The sequence below is a fragment of the Megascapheus bottae genome, chromosome 14 (assembly GCF_031878675.1).
Source record: "Megascapheus bottae isolate mThoBot1 chromosome 14, mThoBot2.hap1, whole genome shotgun sequence".
Classification (NCBI taxonomy): domain Eukaryota; kingdom Metazoa; phylum Chordata; class Mammalia; order Rodentia; family Geomyidae; genus Megascapheus; species Megascapheus bottae.
In genome coordinates, this window is record NC_143522.1 from 59,516,424 (window position 1) to 59,537,012 (window position 20,589).

A 20,589-nucleotide genomic window follows, 5' to 3' on the forward strand; every position below is an offset into this window, starting at 1 on the left:
TAATCCCTGTTTATGTTTCCTCCTCTCTAAGGTGAAAATAAGTTACCTATAACATAGCATTGAAATAAAAACTAGAATGAATTTAACAGGAAGTGCTCCATTAAATGTTAGTTCTAAATGTTACTAATAGTTCTTTATATGGACAGATATTTTTCTATCTAAGTAATCAAACACCAGAGTACATATCAATTAAATCCAACAGAAAGCTCTACTATATTTGAACTAATACAGTTCTATTAACAAGTAATTTCACGTATCCAAAAAACAAAAACTAAATTACTATTAAAAAAAATAATAAAAGCAGCTGGGTGTGGCATCACGCCTGGAATCCTAGCTACTCAGGAGGCTGAGGTCTGAGGATCACATTTGAAAGCCAGCCCAGGCACTAAAAAATGTGAGACTCTTTTCCCCAATTAACCACCAGAAAACAGGAAGTGGTGCTGTAGCTCAAGGGGTAGGGCAGTAACTTTGAGCTGAAAACCCCAGGGACAACACCCAGGCCCAGAGTTCAAGCCCCACGACCAACCCCCCTCCCCTCAAAAAATACACCAATACAAGTATGCAGAGGGCAAGGCACTAAAAGTGATACATCTGCTAAAGCTTAAAATACCATATGGGAAGAGAAGGGGATGAAACCAAGTGAAGATAATGATTATTATAACGAATCATTGAAAGCCTCCACTCTGCAGTTAGTTTATACACCTGGTGAATAATCTTAATTATCAGGTTTTTTTAAAGAATTTATTAATGTTGATTTTTACATCATATTTTAAATGACAAGTTTAACAAACAAGTGTTCAAGGAGGGAATCTCTATTTACAATCACTGGGACTTAGTATTTAGAACTTAATCAAAATTAGGCTAAGGGTTTATATGTAATTATCAGGTTTTTAAAAAAACACAGATTCAACCTTAGACTGCTTAACACACAATTACCAGGAATGGAATCTGAGAGAGTATTATTTTTGTTTTAGTAATACTGTGGTTTCAACTTAGTACCTTGTCCTTGCCAGGCAAGGGTTCAACATTTAAGACATTAAGGTTCTTAATTTTTGTCCAGCCAGCTGAACTGTGATCATACTCATACTTTCTAAGTATTTGAGGAGTCACCTTTTCATTTGTTGAGATGAAGTCTTATCTGTAAACTTTTTGCCTGAGCTGTCCCTCAAACTGTGATCCTCTTGATCTCAGCCTCCCAAGCAACCACCGTGTCCAGCTGAGAATTTAATTTTAAAACATCCTGAGTTGTGGCATTGTAACTGGTTAGGCTTGACAGTCACCACAGGATTCTTTCTTTTAATTAGAGACTTCAAAAATAGCTCTAAATCAATTTAACAGTTCTCTTTGGTGGCTGAACTAAAGAAAAGGCAAAGACAAGGTAATACTACAATATGTTATTCCTTTAGAGCATTAAATAACGTGTGTGTGTGTGTGTGTATGTATGTACACTGGAGCAGTCCCTGAGTGGTTTTTTTTTTTTGGGGGGGGGGGTGTCATAAGGCTTGAACTCTGTCCTGGGCGCTGTCCCTTAGCTCTTCAGCTCAAGGTTACCACCCTACCCCTGAGCCTGGGTGCTGTCCCTGAGCTCTTCAGTTCAAGGCTACCTCCCTACTGCCCATGAGCCACAGCCCCACATTTTCTAGGGATTAATTGGAGATAAGAGTCTCCCACCTTTGTATTGCCAGGGGTGTATTGTATTGAACTGTGATGCTCAGATCTCAGCCTCCTGAGTAACTAGGATTCCAAGTGAGAGCCACTGGGCCCAACTTCCCTGAGCTATTTTGCTCAAGGCTAATATGCTCTACCACTTGAGCCATAGCTCTACTTCTGGCTTTTTTGGTGCTTAATTGGAGGCAATAATCTCTCAGGCTTTTCTGCCCAGTCTGGCAGGAAATCACAATCCTCAGATCTCAGCCAACTGAGTAGCTTGGAATACTGGCACCAGCCACCAGCACCTGGCTTTAAGGAACATTTCTAAGTATCTATACAGTAAGTGTTAAAAGTAATAGCAAGGACATATGGTTTACTGGTAGAGTACTTGTCCAGCATGAATGAGGCCCTGGGTTCCATTCCTCAGTACCATATAAGTAGAAAAGGGCAGAAGTGGCACTGTGGCTCAAGTGGTAGAGTGCTAGCCTTGAGTAAATGAAGCTCAGGGACAGTGCCCAGGCCCTGAATTCAAGCCCCCATGACTGACAAGAAACAAACAAACAAACAAATAAACAAACGGGGGGGGGGGTAGGGGGGAGGGAAGAAAGGCAAGAGTCAGGCATGTTAACTCACACCTATAATCCTAGCTACTTGGGAGGCTGAGATCTGAGAATCTCTATTTAAAGAAACCCTGGACACTAAAGACTAGGAAACTCTTATCTCTAACCACTAGAAAATGGGAAGTGGCCATGTAATTCAAGGGGTAGGGCAGTAGCCTTGAGCTAAAGAGCTCAGGGATACCCAGGCCCGCAGTTCAAGTCCCATGACTGATCAAAAAAATGAAAAGTTCAACACTGTATTTCATAGCAGTTTTTGGAAATCATTAAGGGTATGGAGGCAGTCAACACGAAATTGAATGTGAGGTGTTAAAACTAATTCCTGCTGTAATTTTAAACCCAAATAGGTAAAGGGATCTTGTCACTGGACTTGGCAAAAAATAAAACATAAATAAAAATAAAATGCTACAGTAGAGCAAAGAAATATTTGATCACTATTGATAGAAATGTAGCCATTTTATAAGACTTGGGTTTGAGATAAAACCATACATAATCTTGTCATACAACCCAGCAATCATGTTCCCTGGTAGTCAACTTGCCTGAAAAACTTAAATCTGCACAAAAACCTACTCATGGACACATACACTTATACACTTTATCCACCAACTACAAAAACTTTTTTTTTTTTTTTTGCCAGTCCCAGGGCTTGAACTCAGGGCCTGAGCACTGTCCTTGGGCTTTCTCAAGGCTTGAGTTCTACCACTTCAGCCACAGCACCACTACTGGCTTTTTTCTTTGTATGTGGTATCAAGGAATCGAACCCAGGCCTTTGTGCATGCTAGGCAAGCACTGTACAACTAGGTCAAACTCCCAGCCCACAAAAACTTTTAAGAAACCAAAACACCCTACAAAAAGTGGATAAACTATGATCTATCTGTATGATGGAGTATTATGCTACTCTTTAAGGAAATGCTTTATCAAGCCATACAAAGAAGACATGGGGTGGTGGCTTACATTTACAATCCTAGCTTCTCAGGAGGCTGAGATCTAAGACTGCAGTTGAAAGTCAGCCTAGGCAGGAAAGTCTCTTATCTCCAATTAGAAATCATCTAATTGAATAAGGAAATAGAAAATATAATTATTTCCACCAGAAATATAGCTATGGCTCAAAGTGGTAGAGCACTAGACTTAGGAAAAAGCTCATGAACAGTGCTCCGCCCCTGAGTTCAAACCAAAAAATAAAATAAAAAAAGAACATGGAGAAACCTTAAATGCTATTACTAAGTAAAAGGGGTATATACTATCTGTTTATGACCATATGACATTCTGGAATAAACAAACTAAACTCTATGGAGGTAGAAAAGAAGTATTACTAGGAGTTGAGAGTAGGGAAAAAGAATAGGTGGAACACAGATGACTTACATAGCAAACTACTCTGTATAGTATAAAAGTAAAAATACATGGCAGAACTAGTCTGTTTTTCTACCCTACTAGTGTATAGGTCATTATATATTTGTAAAAACTCACAAAATGGGCCAGGAGTGTATAGTGATAATGTCCACCTAGCATACATGAAGCCCTGGGTTCTATTCCTTGGTATCACATACACAGAAAAAGCTGGAAGTGGTGCTGTGAGTCAAGTGGCAGAATGCTAGCCTTGAGCAAAACCTGTCCAAGTACAGTGCCCAGGCCCTGAGTTCAAGCACCAGGACTGGCAAAAAAAAAAACCTCACAGAATGTACAAAAGAATATAATGTGAATGGATAATAGTAAAGTGTGACTGTTAGCTTCCCAAATGTACCACATGGGAGTGGTGATGACAGAGAACAATGATGGATGGTGAGTTATATTGTTCAATGCTGTATAAACCTAAAACTGCTCTTTAAAAAAAGTCTACAAGGATTTTGTGTTTCTAGAAAGTTATATTCCAAATATGAAGGACATAAGGCATGAGAATGAAAAGAAACCACTTGACCCTAAAACTGGGAGTAACTTCCCTTAAATGGCTCAAGCTAAGCCATATATTCTATATCATTTCCTTTCTTTTTCTTTTTTTTTTTTTACCAGTCATGGGCTGGAGCTCAGGGCCTGAGCACTGTCCTTGGACTTTCTCAAGGCTAGAGCTCTACCACTTGAATCTCAGCACCACTTCTGGCTTTTTTCTATGTATGTGGTACCGAGGAGTTGAACCTGGGTCTTCGTGCATGCTAGGCAAGCACTCTACCACTAGGCCAAACTCCCGGCCCCTCTATATCATTTTCTTTTTGAATATTTTTATTGTCTTTAGTTGTACAAAGGATTTGTCATTCACCAAAGTAGTTTATGAATATTGTGTTTTTCAATCGCTGTCACCTTTCAACATTCTTACCCATCTCTCCCAATCTATCCCTTCTATTACTTACCTTAATTTTAGCTCATGTATTTTTTTCTCTTTTAAAAGGTAGTTTATATATTTGTATTTGGTTATCTGAAATTGGATAGGGAACGGGGAAAACAAGATGAGGGGTGGGGGAGGGGGGAAGGGAAATGGGGACCAAGACATGTGAAAGGGAATTAATGTATGGGAATTAATGCACCATTTATCTGGCAAATATCATGTAACCCTTCTATTAATTACAATTTAAAAAAAAAGGTAGTTTATGGGGCCGGGAGTTTGGCCTAGTGGTAGAGTGCTTGCCTGGCATGCGCAAAGACCCGGGTTCGATTCCTCAGTACTACATACTTAGAGAAAGCTGGAAGTGGTGCTGAGGCTCAAGTGGTAGAGCTCTAGCCTTGAGAAAAATCCAAGGACAGTGCTCAGGCCCTAAGCTTAAGCCCAGGACTGACAAAAAATAAATAAAAATAAAAAAGGTAGTTTATGTGTACAATGCATCTTGATAGAAATTTTCATCCAACTTTGTCTATATCCTTTTCTAAGGATGCTTTAGTAGTTAACTAGTCCTACAATGAGTCTTCGACTGCTGTTGAATCTTGAGATTTCATTTAATTAAAATATAACAATATATATTTTAAAGGTTTGCAAGGAGATAGTAGGGAGCAAAGTGCTTGCATCTAAAACAGGAAAGATATTCTTTGGGGGGGAAAAAAGACCCATACCATTGAAACAATTCAAAATAAATATGGCAGTCCTGAAATTTCCTAAATCACTGGTAGGAATGAAAACTGTTTCTCCATAAGCTAGCAATTCAACCCTACATATATACACAGCAGAATTTGGAACATTCACCCACACTCCAAAACATATGCAGGTATACACACAGACACACCACAAACACACATCATAAAAGTTCACAGCGGCCTTATTCATAATAGCTAATATTTGCATATCACTCAAAATGTCCACAGTGAATAATCAAAATACATCCACACAAAAGAATGCAAAGAGGGACTGGGAATGTAGCTTAGTGATAAAGTGCTTACCTAGCATGCATGAAGCCCTAGGTCCAATCCCCAATACCACATACACAGAAAAAACCGGAAGTGGAATTGTGGCTCAGGTGGTAGAGCACTAGCCTTGAGAAAGCCTAAGGAGAGTGATCAGGCCCTGAGTTCAAACCCCAGGACTGGCAAAAAAAAAAAAAAAAAAAAGTAAAGATTATTCAGCCCAAGTAAGAAATATAGTACTTTATAGGCTATAAAACAGATAAAACTTGAAACAACACTAAGTAAATGAGAAACATTACATACAGCTCTTTAACAAATTCAGACTAATGGTTATCAAAATGAGAAAATTGGGGGGCTGGGAGTTTGGCCTAGTGGTAGAGTGCTTGCCTAGCATGCACGAAGACTGGTCCTAATGAAAAACTTTTCCTAAGCACTAATACCAATAGCTGCCAAGATCACAGAAAAACTACCACTGCTATATATCTTCTAAAGGAAGATTTAAAATCATAATCTGGAAAGTTATCTTGACCTCCTCATCCCCCCACCCCCCAAAAAAGAAAATAAACCAGTTCGGATCAACCTCCTAAGTATTCAAGTTTTAAGGAACAAATGGAATAAAACATGCTAAAAACTATACCACAGGGAAGTGAGGAACAAATGACCTGAAACAATAACCTGATTCCTTCAACAGAAAATGATGAAGATGGTGAGGATTTCAACCACAAATGTTATCTGGATCCTATTCAAATGAACTGATTAAAGTTATTAGATAAACTGAAAATCTGAACACTGGATATTTGATAATACTAAGAAATTGTAGGGTCAGAAGTTTGGTACCTAGTAGTAGAGTGTTTGCCTAGCATGCAAGAAGACCAGGGCTCGATTCCTCAGTGCCACATACAAAAAAGCTGGAAGTGGTGCTGTGGCTCAAGTGGTAGAGCTTTAGCCTTGAGGAAAAGTGCACAGGCCCTGAGTTCAAGCCCCAGGACTAGCAAAAAAAAGAGTAAAAAGACTGATCATGAGCACCATTCCTGAGCAAAAGATTAAAATTAGAAAAAAAAAAAAGCTAGGGGGTGGGGGGAGGGAAAATATAATGGAACCCTTCTATTAATTACAATAAAAAATATACTAAAAGAAAAAAAAAAGCTAAGCAAAAGTACAAGCCCAGTATCAGAAAATACAGAAATACATACATACATACACACACACATACACATACACACACACACACACACACACACACACACACACACACACACACACACACACACACACGAGACCAATCATGATGTGTCGCTATTTAAGAAAGGGGCTAACAACAATATATTGATGTATATATCTTAAATTTTCCATAATTTATTAAAGCAATTATATAAGTTTAAATCCAAGTACCACCAAAAGAAAAACCGGAAAAAGAATTGTGCCACTATCATCAAGTTATTTTGAGGAATCAATGGATAAATGTGGAAGCACTGTTTATGAAACTTAGCAAACAGGGCCAGGTGTATGGCCTAGTGATAGAGAGCTTGCCTAACATGCACAAAGCCCTGGGTTTTGATTTCTCAGTACTATATACACAGAAAAAGCTGAAGTGTGCTATAGCTTAAGTGCTGGAGCACCACTCCTGAGAAAGCGCAAGTATAGTACCTACACCCTGAGTTCTAGCCTCAGGACTGGCAACAAAAAAAAAAACTTAGCGAACTATAAACAGTAAGTATCTATTGACATAGTAAATGACAGATAAAACTTAGAACTGACAGTACAGTGAAAATGTGCAAGAAAGTCAGGCATTGGTTGTGGCTCACACCTGTAATCTTAGCTACTCAGGACATTGAAATCCTAAAGATGTCAGTGTGAAGTCCCCATGCAAGGCAGAAAAGTCCTGAAAATTTACACAGAAAAGTCAAAGAAACTAAATCTCCAAAATACTAGCAAAAAAAAAAAAAGGCTAGACTCTATGGCTCAAGTGACAGAGCACTTAGTAAGCAACAAAGCAAGCTGAGTGTGTGGAAGACCCTGAGTTCAAACTCTGATACTACCAAAAAAAAAAAAAAAAAAACCTACAATCTCAGCTCATAATGGAATATATAGAGAGAAATACATTACACTGAGAATGTGAACCAAAACAAAATTGAGGAATGGCAGAAGGGAAGCCAAAGAAAAGGGTTTTGAGGAAGAAACAGTCAAGAGCATAGATAACAGGTCAAAATGTATATGATCTGTAAAACCATAGGATCTGGTGGTCTGAAGTCATTCATTAACATAAAAAAAAATAACTTTCTGGGGCCAGGAGTTTGGCCTAGTGGTAGAGTGCTTGTCTAGCATGCACAAAGACCCAGGTTTGATCCCTCAGTACCATATACATAGGAAAAAGCCAGAAAAAAGCTGCAGTGGTGCTGTGGCTCAAGTGGTAGAGCCCTAGCCTTGAGAAAGCCCAAGGACAATGCTCAAGCCCTGAATTCAAGGCCCAGGACTGGCAAAAAAAAAAAAAAAAAGTTTTCTGCAAAGTGTTCAGAAGGTGAAAAGACTATTCAGTGAGGTAAATGGATAAGTGGAGGTTACATTAGTAGTCTTTTAATCTTTTTCCCTAGGCTTCAAACAGAAGCAGGAATACTAACTGAAAGTTGTGAATTCTTAATTATATCTTAATTCTTAATTATATCTTAATTTTTAAGATGTTTAATTCTATTATCACTATCATTTGAAATCAGAAACTGAGTAACAGCAAAAAAAAAAAAAAAAAGTGGGGTTGGGAGTTTGGCCTAGTGGTAGAGTGCTTGCCTAGCATGCATGAAGACCAGGGTTCCATTCCTCAGTACCACATACATAGAAAAAAGCCGAAGTGGTGCTGTGGCTCAAGTGGTAGAGCTCTAGCCTTGAAAAAGTCCAAGGATAGTGCTCAGGCCTTGAGGTCAAGCCCAGGACTGGCCAAAAATTCAAGCCCCATGACCGACAAAAAAAAAAGGAGTAAACTTGACACAATGGCACTTATCCATAATCCTAACCATTCAGAAGATTGAGGCATCATGAGTTTTATGCCAGCCTGGATAACTAAAACAACTTTGAAATAAAGTCCAAGGAAAATTCAAGTATTCAAGTTCCTTTTTCCATTTAAAAATGGAGAAATCGTTACATCTAAGCAAATGATTTCCTATTAAAAATCTTTAGGCAGTAACATCATGTTATGACTATTTTGCATGTCAGAATTATACCAACAAGTTACAGTTTCTATACTTTCTTGAGAATCTGTAGTTTCGCAATATTATCTTTTGAATTACAATTTTATTTTCTTTTTTTTTTGGTCAGTTGTGTGGCTTAGATTCTGGGCCTAGGCACTAAACCTTAACTTATTTACTCCAGTCCTAAATCACATGAGCTCGAGCTTCATTTCCAGCTTTTTGCTAGTTAATTGGAGATAAGACCTTCATGGATTTTCCTGCCCAGGCTGGCTTCAAACCACAATCTTCAGCCCTCAGCTTCCTAGGTAGCTAGGATTATAAGCATGAGCCATCAGTGCATGGCCCAAATTCCATTTTATTATATTTTCCAAAGCTGAGAAAATATTAATTCCACATTAAAATTTTGTATCAACACCATTCTTATTATGAAATAGTTTAAAATATGTAGGTTGAGAGGGATATGCAATCAAACATTTGTGTATCTTGTATGATGCTCCAGATTCAATTCCCAGCACCACCAAAAAGAACGTGTACATAAGCTAGCTATTTTTGTTCACATCTGTAATCTTAGTCCTTGGGCATGGTAGGAAGATCACTTGAATCCTCAAAAAGCATACACAGCTAGGCCCTGGTGGCTCATACCTATAATTCTAGATTCTCAGGTGGCTGAGATCTGAGAATAGCCACTCAACTCCAACCCCAACACACAAAATAACAAACACTTATCTCCAATTAACCAACAAAATGGAAAAACCAGAACTTAGCCAGCTTGGTGGCTCTTGCTTGTAATCCTAATTACTCAAGAGGCTGAGATATGAGGATTACAGTTCAAAGCACTGAAGATTAGGCACTAAAGACTGGAAGACTCTTACTTCCAATTAACCATTAGAAAACCGGAAGTGGAAGTGTCCTGTCACTATGGCTCAAGGGGTAGGGTGATAGCCTTGAGCTAAAGAGCTCAGGGACAGCATCCAGGCCCAGAGTTCAAGCCCCACAACCTCCCCCCCCAAAAAAAAACAGAACTGGAGGTGTGGCTCAAGTGGTAGAATAAGTGAAGGCCCTAGCTGGGCAGAGGGCAGGGTGGCTCACACAGCCAGCCCTCACACAAAAAGACCTGAGACTCTTATCTCCAATTAACCACTAGAAAATGGGAAATGGGGCTTGGCTCAAGGGTAGAGTGGTATCCTTGAGCTGAAGAGGTCAGGGCCAGTGCCTAGGCCCAGGGGTAAGGCTGTATCCTTGAGCTGAAGAGCTCAGGGACAGTACCCAGGCCGAATTCAAACCCCATGACCCACCAGAGAGAGAGAGAGAGAGAGAGAGAGAGAGAGAGAGAGAGAGAGAGAGAGAGAGAGAGAGAGAGAGAGAGAGAGAGAGAGAGAGAGAGAGAGAGAGAGAGAGAGAGAGAGAGAGAGAGAGAGAGAGAGAGAGAGAGAGAGAGAGAGAGAGAGAGAGAGGGAGAGAGAGAAGAGAGAGAGAGATAAACCAGAACTTTATAATAGTATGAAGGTTTCTTCCCTACGTTTTAAATTTAGTTTAAATCCACTGATGTTTCAACTAAAACCACAACACATTCATTCAACACACTCAATTTTAAATATGCATCTCAAAAGCCATCTTTTTGAAGACTCGAGTCATCTAAATAAACTATATTCAATATTCTAGACACAAACCTGAAACTCGATTACCTAAGTACCTCAATAAGGCAGTCTAAATGCACAAGACACACAAAAAATATATAAACATAAAATAATGAACATTTTACTCCAAAACAACATGAAAATTTTATACAATAGTATAAAACAGTGAAAATTCCTGAGGAGGGGGGAAAATGCATCTAGAAGCAAAATCAACACTTTTTCAAAACAAGTAAACAGGGCCAGGAGTTTGGCCTAGTGGTAGAGTGCTTGCCTAGCATGCACAAAGACCCGGTACCATATACACAGAAAAAAGACCGAGTGGTGCTGTGGTTCAAGTGGTGGAGCTATGGCCTTAAGAAAGCCCAAGGACAGTGCTCAGGCCCTGAGCTCAAGCCCAGGACTGGAAAAAACTTTTTTAAAAAGTTCAAAACAAGTAAACAAAAAAGCTTAGAGTTTCAGTATCAGAATTACCATACCAAACTCATAAAAGTGAAAGGAATCTTAAGGACTTTCTCCTTGCTAATTCTGACAGGAGAAATGCTAAGAAAAAAATGGGAGTAGGCCAACAACATAAACTTTGGCTTCAATAATGCAAAGTTTCTTACATTAATGAAGTTTATGAGGACAAATTCAAATGCTAATCTGAAACATATTAAAAACTTCTAACAGTACAAAGTCCAAAAACTGTACAGTAATGGTGGTTTTATTGAGTGAGCCTAAGCCTCCATGTGTTTCAACCAAATGCTTTCTCTTCACACACATAATTAAGTTTAGCACATAACATACTAGAAAAGTTGTATACTAACAAAATGTAATATGTCCCAAAGAAACCACAGGAAAAAGGACAGCAAAAGTGACAGATGCAGAAAAAAAAAATTTTTTTTGACCTAAAGCTGTTATTTTTTTTTAAGCCAAAAAATAGCCAAACAAGCAGAACTGATGCCAGTTACTCAGATCTCTAACTACACAGGAGACTGAGATAAGAGGATTGAGATCAAAACCAGCTCCCACAGCAAAAAGCAGGGCTGGAAGCATGGCTCAAGTGGTGGAGTTCAAGCCAAGTAAGCATAAATCCTTGAGTTAAAATTCTGATACAGGTAGAAAGGAAAATACAATTCTAAAATATTGAATGAGTCAAAATGTATATGCATCTTTACTTGTGTGTTCATATGTGGGCACATGCCAGCCTTGTGGCTTGAACTCAGGGTCCTAGTATTGTCCTGAGCTTTGGTTCGCTTAAGTCTACCTCTCTACCACTTGAGTCAATGCTAAACTCCTGGATTTTGGGAGAATATTTAGAAATGTCTCATGCACTTTCCTGCGTGGGCTGGAATTGTGATCCTCAGATCCTAGCCACAGATGAGAGCCACGGCCTCCAGCAGTATTTTTACTTTAGAGCCATGCAGGTGAAGCATATATCTGTAATTTCAGCACCTACAGACTGAGACCGGTGAATCCTTACTTGGGAGGCCAGCATAGGTTCCCCAGTAAGAATTCCTTACACAGGCCACAGAAGCTACTAGCTTCTGCAATACTAGCTACTCAGCAGGCTGAGATCTGATCTAGATTCCAAGCCCACAGGCAAGAGTAGTCTATGAAAGTCTTATATCTCCAATTGATCTCCAGAAAGTAGGAAGTGACTGTGGCTCAAAGTGATGGAGTGCTAGATTGAGTAAAAAAAAAAAAAAAAAAAGCACAGAAACAGGGCCCAGGTCCTGAGTTCAAGCTCCATAGTCAACCAAACGAAACAAAAAGAAAAAAGAAAAAAAAAAAAAGGTCCGGGTGCTTGCCTAGCATGCACGAAGGCCGGGGTTCAATTCCTCGGTACCACATACACAGAAAAAGCCAGAAGTAGTACTGTGGCTCAAGTGGTAGAGCTCTAGCCTTGAGGAAAGCCCAACGACAGTGCTCAGGCCCTGAGTTCAAGCCCAGGACTGGCAGGAAAAAAAAAACACCCCAAAACTTTGTTACCCTGACCGCTGGTGTGGCTCAGGCCCCTCATCTAGGCTCGAAACCAGTCAGGCAGACAAATCTGACTCATCTCCAATTAGACAAGCGCAGTGCCACAAGTGCAGATGTGATATGGCTCAAGTGGCAGAAAGCCAGACTTGAAGTTGAACTTCACCCACTTTGTGGAGCCAAATGAGTTTACTAGCTCAAAACCAAATTAAAGAGAATCATTTGTTTTATTAATCCAATATTCTCTCTTTCTCTTTTTCCTCAGTACTCGTCATTTTCTGAACTTCAAGCATATATGCCAATACCGCTTACACCTTAAATAAGTAAACAGTACAAAAACAAGTATTGTTTTGATGCATTTTTTTAAAAAAAATATTTAAAAATAAATACAAGTATCCTAAAATTTACACAAGCCTTCTGAAAAAATACAACGGTTCTGAAATCCAAAGTACGAGCCCAAGACTACTAACCCACACGTTAGGTAACACAGTCCACAGTTCACATCAAGAAGGAACGAGTCCGGAACGCAAGTTAACTTTATATTAGTTCGTAAGCATGACACAAACACGTTGCACTTCGAAAAAAGTACCAGTTCTCGGTCGGGTGACATATACAACACAGGCTCTGTGAAGAAAGGGACTGGAGGGGGAGGTCTTAATGAAGGGTACCCTAAAAAAGACAAATGCAAACCAACCACGGGAAAGAACTAAAGCAAATCCAAGTGAGCAAGGAGAAATATATACACACACGTGTGTTATTATATGTATGTATATTATATATACGTGTGTATTATGTATGTGTCTATGTGTATGTTTCCATACCCACAGGTATATTATACAACCCAGGTATGTAAGCAGTTGAGATGACAGTGGGAAATGAAAATCTCACATGTCAACCATAACCCCATCCACAAGGGGTTACGGTTGCCCCCCCCCCCAAGAAAAAGAAAAGCTGTGGTTGTCAAGGGGTAGCGATGTGTCAAGTTGCGGGAAAAGGGGGTCACAGTCAGACTGGCCCGAAGAGGAGGTGGGGGGCCAGGAGCAAAATGGCGAGACGCCCGTCTCTGTCCGTCCTCGAGCTCTCAATGCCCAGGGAGGATAAACAAGCGCAAACTCGGCGCCGGGCCGCCGGGCGGCCCCCAGCCCCGCAGGCCCGGGCAGGCCGCCTCCCGAGGAGCCCCCGCAGGCGCCATACTAACAGCCAAAATGGCTGCCCCACGGAAGCCCGCACAGCGCAGCTAGGGAGAGCCTGGAGCCGGCCTTCGTGGGAGAGGCTCAGGGGCCGCGCCCGCCCGCCCGCCCGCCCGCCCGCCGCGCCCGCCGGCCGCCGCCGCTCAGGTAGGTCCCCCCCGGCCTCCCGTCCCCCGCCCCGGGCCGCCCGCGAGCCCGGCCCACGAGGTACCTGCAGCTCGGCCCGCTCCACCTCCCAGTGCGCCCGCTCCATCTCGAACCGGGCCCACTCGTGCTGGATGTAGTGCAGAATCCCCGGGATGGTGTACTGCTGCGGCCGGGGCAGCTCCGGGCCCGCCGGAGGGCCCGCTCCCTCCGAGGCCGGGGCACCCCCGGCCACCGCCGCTCCGTTGCCCCCCGGCGGGAGGCTCAGGTTCCCCCCGGGACCCTGCTGCTGCCGCGGAGGGACCCCCGCCATCCCGGGGCCGCCGCCGCCGCCGCCGCCGCCGCCGGCAAGCTCGTCCATTGTGTGTGGGGCCCCGGCCGGGGCGCTGGGCGAGACGCCGACGGCTGGGGGGAGGGCCAGAGAGAGTGGCCCCGCGCCGACGGCGAGGCGGAGGCCGGCCGGGAGAGGGGCGGGAAGGGGGTCGTTGTTGGCGTGCTTGCCCGGGGGTCAGAGCAGGGAGCTGCCGGCCGCCGCCATTACCGTCCCTCCTCCATCTGCCCGTCTCACTCACTCACTTTGGGGAAGGGAGGGGGAGCGGCGGCGGGCGGGGGAGGGGGCAGGGTCGGGAAGGGAAGCGACGCTGGGCCGCCTCTCCCGCGCGGCATGCCGGGTAGCCGACGCCGAGGCCGGCCGCCCGCTGGATAACCAAATAGAGTCTGGCCTCACCCTACGCAGGCGCACTGAGGACGCCGGGGGTTCGCGGTTAGGGGGCGGGGAAAATGGTGACCCGGCCCCCAGACCGGCTCCGAGGCGGCGGCGGTAGCTGTAGCGGCGGCAGCTGTAGCGGCGGCGGTGGCTACTGAGCCTGAGGCTGCCAATTCCCGCTTTTTGGAGCCAGTGCGTCCGTGGCTGCCGGGTTCTTTGGCCCAGGCGGCCTCCGCAGCCGTTCCCCTCCCCCTGGCCACCCCCGGCGGGTGAAGCGGACGCCCAGCTCTCCTCCCACTCGCCCGCCCTGGATTCCTGCCGTCTCTCGGGCATTCTTGGCGTGTTTCAGGCCGTCCCGGGAGTCGGCCTCTCGCCTCTTCCTCCGCGGAGCCGCCCCGCGTCCACTCGGAGGGTTTGGGAGGCCGTCTCCTTCGGCGAGGCACCCCGGACCCCGGTCCCCGTCCCCTGCGGGCTCGGGCCCGGGCCGTGGCCCCGCTGAGAGCCGGCGGCCCCGGCTCCAGCTTGCCCTACTTGTCCCCGCTTCTTCCCGATTCCCAAAGGAGTTGTTGTTTTTCTTGGGAGGAGGGGAGATGGTCATCGCCTCTAGATCTTGAGGGTAGTGGGTAAAAGAGAAGGAACGTTGGGATGCCACGTATTCGGGTCACGGTACTCGTAAAGTTCCTCTTTTGTTGATGCTCTTACTAGGTTTAAACTCACACTTGTCAGTCATACTTCTAGTCCCCCCCCCCTTTTTTTTTGTTTTGCCTGTCCTGGGCCTTGAACTCAGGGCCTGGGTACTGTTCCTGAGGCTCTCTGTGCTCGAGGCCTAGCACTCTACCCCTTGAGCTACACCGCCACTTCTGGCATTTTCTGTGTATGTGCGATTGAGGAATCAACCCAGGGCTTCACACATGCTAGGCAAGCACTCTACCACTAAGCCAGCTTCCCACCCCTAGCCCTTTTTTTTTTTTTTTTGGCTTTAATTTTTTTTGAAATAGTCCACATACTTGTTTCTTTTCTGAGGCTGGCCTCAGAAAACCATGATCTACTGAGTAGCTGGGATTGTGGAGGTAACACCCCCCATGCCTGGTCTATTGTCTACCTTACACTATCCAAACCTACAGGCTAGGAGTCATTGTATCTTTCGCTCACACCACCCTCCCCCAAAATGGAATCTTTTCTCAGAAACTACTTTGCCTATCCATTGCCTCCATTCATGCCTGAGTTTAAACCTCCACTCCTTAACCCACTTCCACGATCCCCAGGGCCTCATTGTGTCTCCAAAACAGATTTGTTTTCATCCTGCTTCAGATATTTTAGTGGTGTCCAAATTTAGAATAAAGTCCACATTTTTGAGAGCTTATGAAGATCCTTAAAATTGTAGGTCCTATCTCTGCCCATATTTCCCAGGCCAATTTTAAGCAAGATTCTCAGGAAACCACCTGTCATCCTCAATCTCTTACATGCATCTGTTTCAGATTGGCTCTTTTAAAACCTCAAGTGAGCTCCCTAGTTCAAGAATTCTCACCAAATATATCTAACATTCACTTTATGGGTTTGTGAATTCAATTCCATGACCGTTTTTGTTCTACACCATAGTCATTTGTCTGCCCAATTGCAGCCTTCAAGAAGGGCAGAGCCCTTCTGTTTGCAACCAATGTCTGGAACACAATGGATCTTCCTTAAATATTTGATGAGTAACTTAAATTTAGGCCAGACTAAAATGAGTTTTGTTGCTTTTGATGTTGTTACTTGAAATTGGATTTGGCTGTGTAGCTCAAACTGGAACTTGCAATCCTCCTGTGTCTGCCTCCCAAGTGCTAGGGTTAGATCTGTGTGCCACCTTGCTCTGCTCAGCTGTTTCTTAAGATTCAAGGACTAGGCATGTTCTACACATTAAAGTACAGGATAGGAAAGAAAAGGCTGTCTTTTGAAATAGTTTCCTAAGCTACTCACACTGTACTTTCGGCTCATGACTCCTCAGGACAGGATAATGCCAAGCCACATTATCAACTACAACTTACCTAACTGGAATTCCCTCCCTGATCTAAAGCTGAGTCATTTCCTCTCTTCAACCTCACCTCACCTGTGAAACTTAACTGTTTGTTTGGTCATTTCATCATTCCTGTTCATCTCTTCTCCCTGCACACAGATTCTTCCAGGCCCCTCATACGATCTTCAAGAATGCCTGTCTTAAAATTTCAGTTCAGGATGTTATTTTTCTTCCTTGAGTTGCTCTTTAAATCCATATGCCTATTTTATTTTTGAGTAAGACTTATCATTTTTCATTTACATACATCAGCAAAGGGATGTTAAAGAGTTCCAGACTTTCAGGCTGGGAATGTGGCCCTGTGGTAGAGTGCATGCCTAGAGTTTGTGGAGCCCTGGAATTTGATTCCTCTGTACCACAGAAACAAATAAAGCTGGAAGTGGCCCAAGTAGTAGAGTGCTACCTTTGAGCAAAAGATGCTCAGGGACAGTGTCCAGGCCCTGAGTTCAAACCCCAGGGAATGAAGGAAGAAAGGAAGGAAGGAGGGAGGGAAGGAAGGAAGGAAGGAAGGGAAAAGAAAGAGAAATTTCAAAGGAATTCCAGACAAGAAAAAGGCCAGGAGTCTGGCCTAATGGCCTAGCATGTACAAAGACCCAGGTTCGATTCCTGGGTACCACATACATAGAAAAAAAATGCCAGAAGTGGTGCTGTGGCTCAAGTGGTGTTGTGGCTTTAGCCTTGAGAAAAGGCCAAGGACAATGCTTAGGCCCTGAGTTCAAGCACTACAACTGTCAAAAAAAAAAAAAAAAAAAAGATCTGGGCCTGGTGGCTTACCTCTGTAATCGTAGCTACTCAGGAGGCTGAGATCTGAGGATCACAGTTCAAAGCAGCCTGAGCACTAAAGTCTGTGAGACTCTTGTCTAATTAACCACCAGAAAACCGGAAGTGGTGCTGTGACTCAAGTGGTAGAGTGCTAGCCTTGAGCTGAAGAATTCAGGGACAGCTCCCAGGCCCAGAATTCAAGCCCCACACACAAAAAAAAAGGAGGGAATGAACAACATTCAGATACTGTCTTTCCAATTATTATAGTACTAGAAATATAAAGCATTTTGACTCTGCCTTTGAGAACTAAATAGCTCCTTATATATCTTCTTGCATCAAAGAGTTCAAACTGGTTCATGAACACTAGTAATTTTTTTTTTGTTTTTTAGTATTTGTTTTTGAGTCATCTGCAAAGATTGTGACAAGTGTTCTTATCTCCATGGCCGAGAGAGAAAGCTAAGGTAATCTTTGATCCTCTGAATGTAGATGTCTCATGCCTATAATCCTAGTTGCTCAAGAGTTGGAGATCCAGATGATTGAGGCTCTTCTGCAATCTCCAAAATAATCAGCAAAAAGCAAGGCTGGAGGCATGGCCCAAGTGATAGAGCACCCACTGAGCAAGCAAGCTGAGTTCAAACATTACTACCAGCAAAAACAAAATCTTTTGTGTTCAACATGTTCTTAATTTCATTTATTTTTATTTTTTGTCAGTCATGGGGCTTGAACTCTGCATCTGGGGGCTGTCCCTGAGCTCTTCAGCTCAAGGTTACCACCCTACCCTTGTTGCCACAGGGCCACTTCCAGTTTTCAAGTAGTAAATTGGAGATCAGAGTCTCACGGTCTTTAGTGCCGGGGATGGCTTTGAACCTCTAACCTCAGTTCTCAGCCTCCTCAGTACCTAGGATTACAGGTATAAGGCACCATGCTGGACTATAACATGTTTTTAATAGAACAGCAGAATAGGAAGTGGTTTCTGCTGTCACACCATGAATGAATATATGCATGTGTTTGGAAACAAGAAATAAAGTTAACCTTCACTAGTTTGCCTCCCACTTACTTATCAAGCAGCACAAGATTACTATCTCAGATTACTGAAGCATTTTTATGGTTGAGGTTATTTTTAGGTAGTTTAGAGGTGATACTTTGCTTAGGGAAATAAAAGGGTATGTAGGGTATGCATCTTTACGACCCATGCAAACAAATATTAGAATCTTTAGAAATAAATACAGGGGGACCTGGAGTTTTGCTGAGTGGTAGAGTGCTTGCCTAGCATGCACAAAGACCAGGGTTCGACTCCTTGATACCGCATACATAGAAAAAATGCCAGAAGTGGTGCTGTGGCTCAAGTGGTAGAGCTCTAGCCTTGAGAAAAACCCAAGAACAAAGCTCAGGCCCTGAGCACAAGCCCAGGACTGGCAAAAAAAAAAAAAAAAGAAGAAGAAATACAGGGATCCAGGAATGTGGCTTTGTGGTAAGAATGCTTGCTTAGCATGCATGAAGCCCTGGGTTCAATTCATCAGAAAAAAAAAACCAGAAGTGGCACAATGGCTCAAGTGATAGAGTGATAAAGTGCAAGCCTTGAGCAAAAAAAAAAAAGTTCATGGATAGTGCCCAGGCCTTGGATTCAAAGCCCAGGACTAGCAAAATAAATAAATGCGGGACATTGAAATCATTCAAATAATATATTGTATGCAAAAAAAAACCCTTCATGGATCATAGAAAAATAGTTACTAAATAAAGAAACTCCAAAAGAGAGCAAATGAAGGGATGACATTGCCTAAAAAGAAATGTACTCATTACCTGACTTACAGAAACAGTAACTCCTTTGTACATCACCTTAATAACAAATTTTTTTTTTCAAAAATCAGAAGCTGTATAAAATTCTAATCCAGGTTCATTTAGGAATTGTCTCCCAATGAATCAGATAAAAATAGGCTATGATAATATTGTATAATTCCTAACACAGAGATAACAAAATTGAAGCCGGGAAGAGGGGGTGGGGTTGGTGTCTGGCTAAAGCAAAGTCCCTCCTGGCCATTGACAAAGAAGGAATAACCAGGTCTGTAAACATGAGATCAAAATGACTGGAAAAGGGGCTGAATGGAAAATTGCCTAAACTTTCCAAGGTAAGAATTTAACAAGCTTGGAAATGTGGTTAGTCCCCCATTAGAGCAATGTGGAGAGTCCTCAAAACCAATACCAAGTATCAACACCTGGCCTGGGAATTCTATGCTAGAGACAGTATCCTCTTCTGAAAAGTTATTGTTACTGTTGCCTTATTCTGTTTTGGGTTCCCCCTACCACCACCACCACCTTAGGATAGGGAGTGAACTCAGGGCCTCAGATACTCTACATGCATACTCTACCACCAAGCCACACTCTAACCACTAGAAGATGCTTAAAATTGGCATAATTTTACCAAAAAAGTATGTTTTTATAACCTATTTTTGAATGGTGATCACTTGTCTTTCTTTTAATAGTCCAACTTACAGTACATGACAGTGATCCCACAAAAAAGATTTTTAAATTACACGCGAGTTTGGTCGGTTTTTGTTGTTGTTCTTTTTTGGCAGTACTGAGGATTGAACTGAAGGCCTCATACTTGCTAAGTAGACATTCTATCGCTAACATCACATGGCCAGCCCCTTTCATAAATCCTTTTTTTGAGGGGTAGGAGGTAGGCATGGGGAAAACAGGAGACATTTATACTAAGACTTGAACTCAGAGCCTCGAGATCTCAGGCTTGAGTATTAAGTTTAGGTTTTTAGCTGGTGAATAGGAGAGATGATAGTCTATTTGTCTGCCCAAGCTGGCTCTTCCTGCTTTACTCCTTAGACCTCAGCTTCCCAAGTAACTAGGATTACAGGAATGAGTCACCAGGGCCTAGCTGCAATGGGATATTTTAGATTGTGTTGCACATATATTCTTTGGATATTTATATGTTTGTTTATTTGTTTGTAGCACTGGAGTTTGACCTTTTCTAGCACTTGACCCACAAACCAAGTCCTTACTGCTTTAGGTTATTTTTCAGGTAGAATCTCATGTTTCTCCCAGGTTTGCTTGGGATATTAATCTTCCTACTATGATCCCAGTACCACCATAAAAAAAATATAACAACAAAGCCAGGTGCTGCTGGCTCACACCTATAATCTTAGCTACTTAGAAGGCTAAAATCTGAGGGTTGTGGTTCAAAGCCAGCCTCTGCAAGAACATCCCTGATACCTCCAGTTAACCACCAGAACACTAGAAGTGACTCACTGGCTCAAAGTGGTAGAGCACTAGCATTAAACAAAAGAGCTCAGGGACAGTGCCTAGGCTCTCAGTTCAAGCCCCATGACGGACAACAATAACAATAACAAAACAAAACAACA

At 42.7% G+C, this 20,589-nt stretch overlaps 2 protein-coding genes across 5 annotated transcripts in view; one reads left to right on the plus strand and one right to left on the minus strand.

The window, feature by feature from the left end:
* The window catches only part of Strn3 (striatin 3), a 101,519-nt gene extending 87,234 nt beyond the window's left edge, over window positions 1–14,285 (minus strand). For 2 of the 4 annotated variants that reach the window (XM_090345342.1, XM_090345341.1), the window contains exon 1: window positions 13,768–14,285. In XM_090345342.1, coding sequence (XP_090201468.1) covers window positions 13,768–14,061 — 294 coding nt within the window. In that variant the 5' untranslated portion in view covers window positions 14,062–14,285. The remainder of the gene's footprint in view (window positions 1–13,767) is intronic. The other 2 variants (XM_090345343.1, XM_090345344.1) reach the window with 2 other exon arrangements.
* Window positions 13,371–20,589, plus strand: part of Ap4s1 (adaptor related protein complex 4 subunit sigma 1) — a 40,541-nt gene continuing 33,322 nt past the window's right edge. The window contains exon 1 of the mRNA XM_090345346.1: window positions 13,371–13,703. The gene's annotated coding sequence lies outside the window, so the exon portion shown is untranslated. The remainder of the gene's footprint in view (window positions 13,704–20,589) is intronic.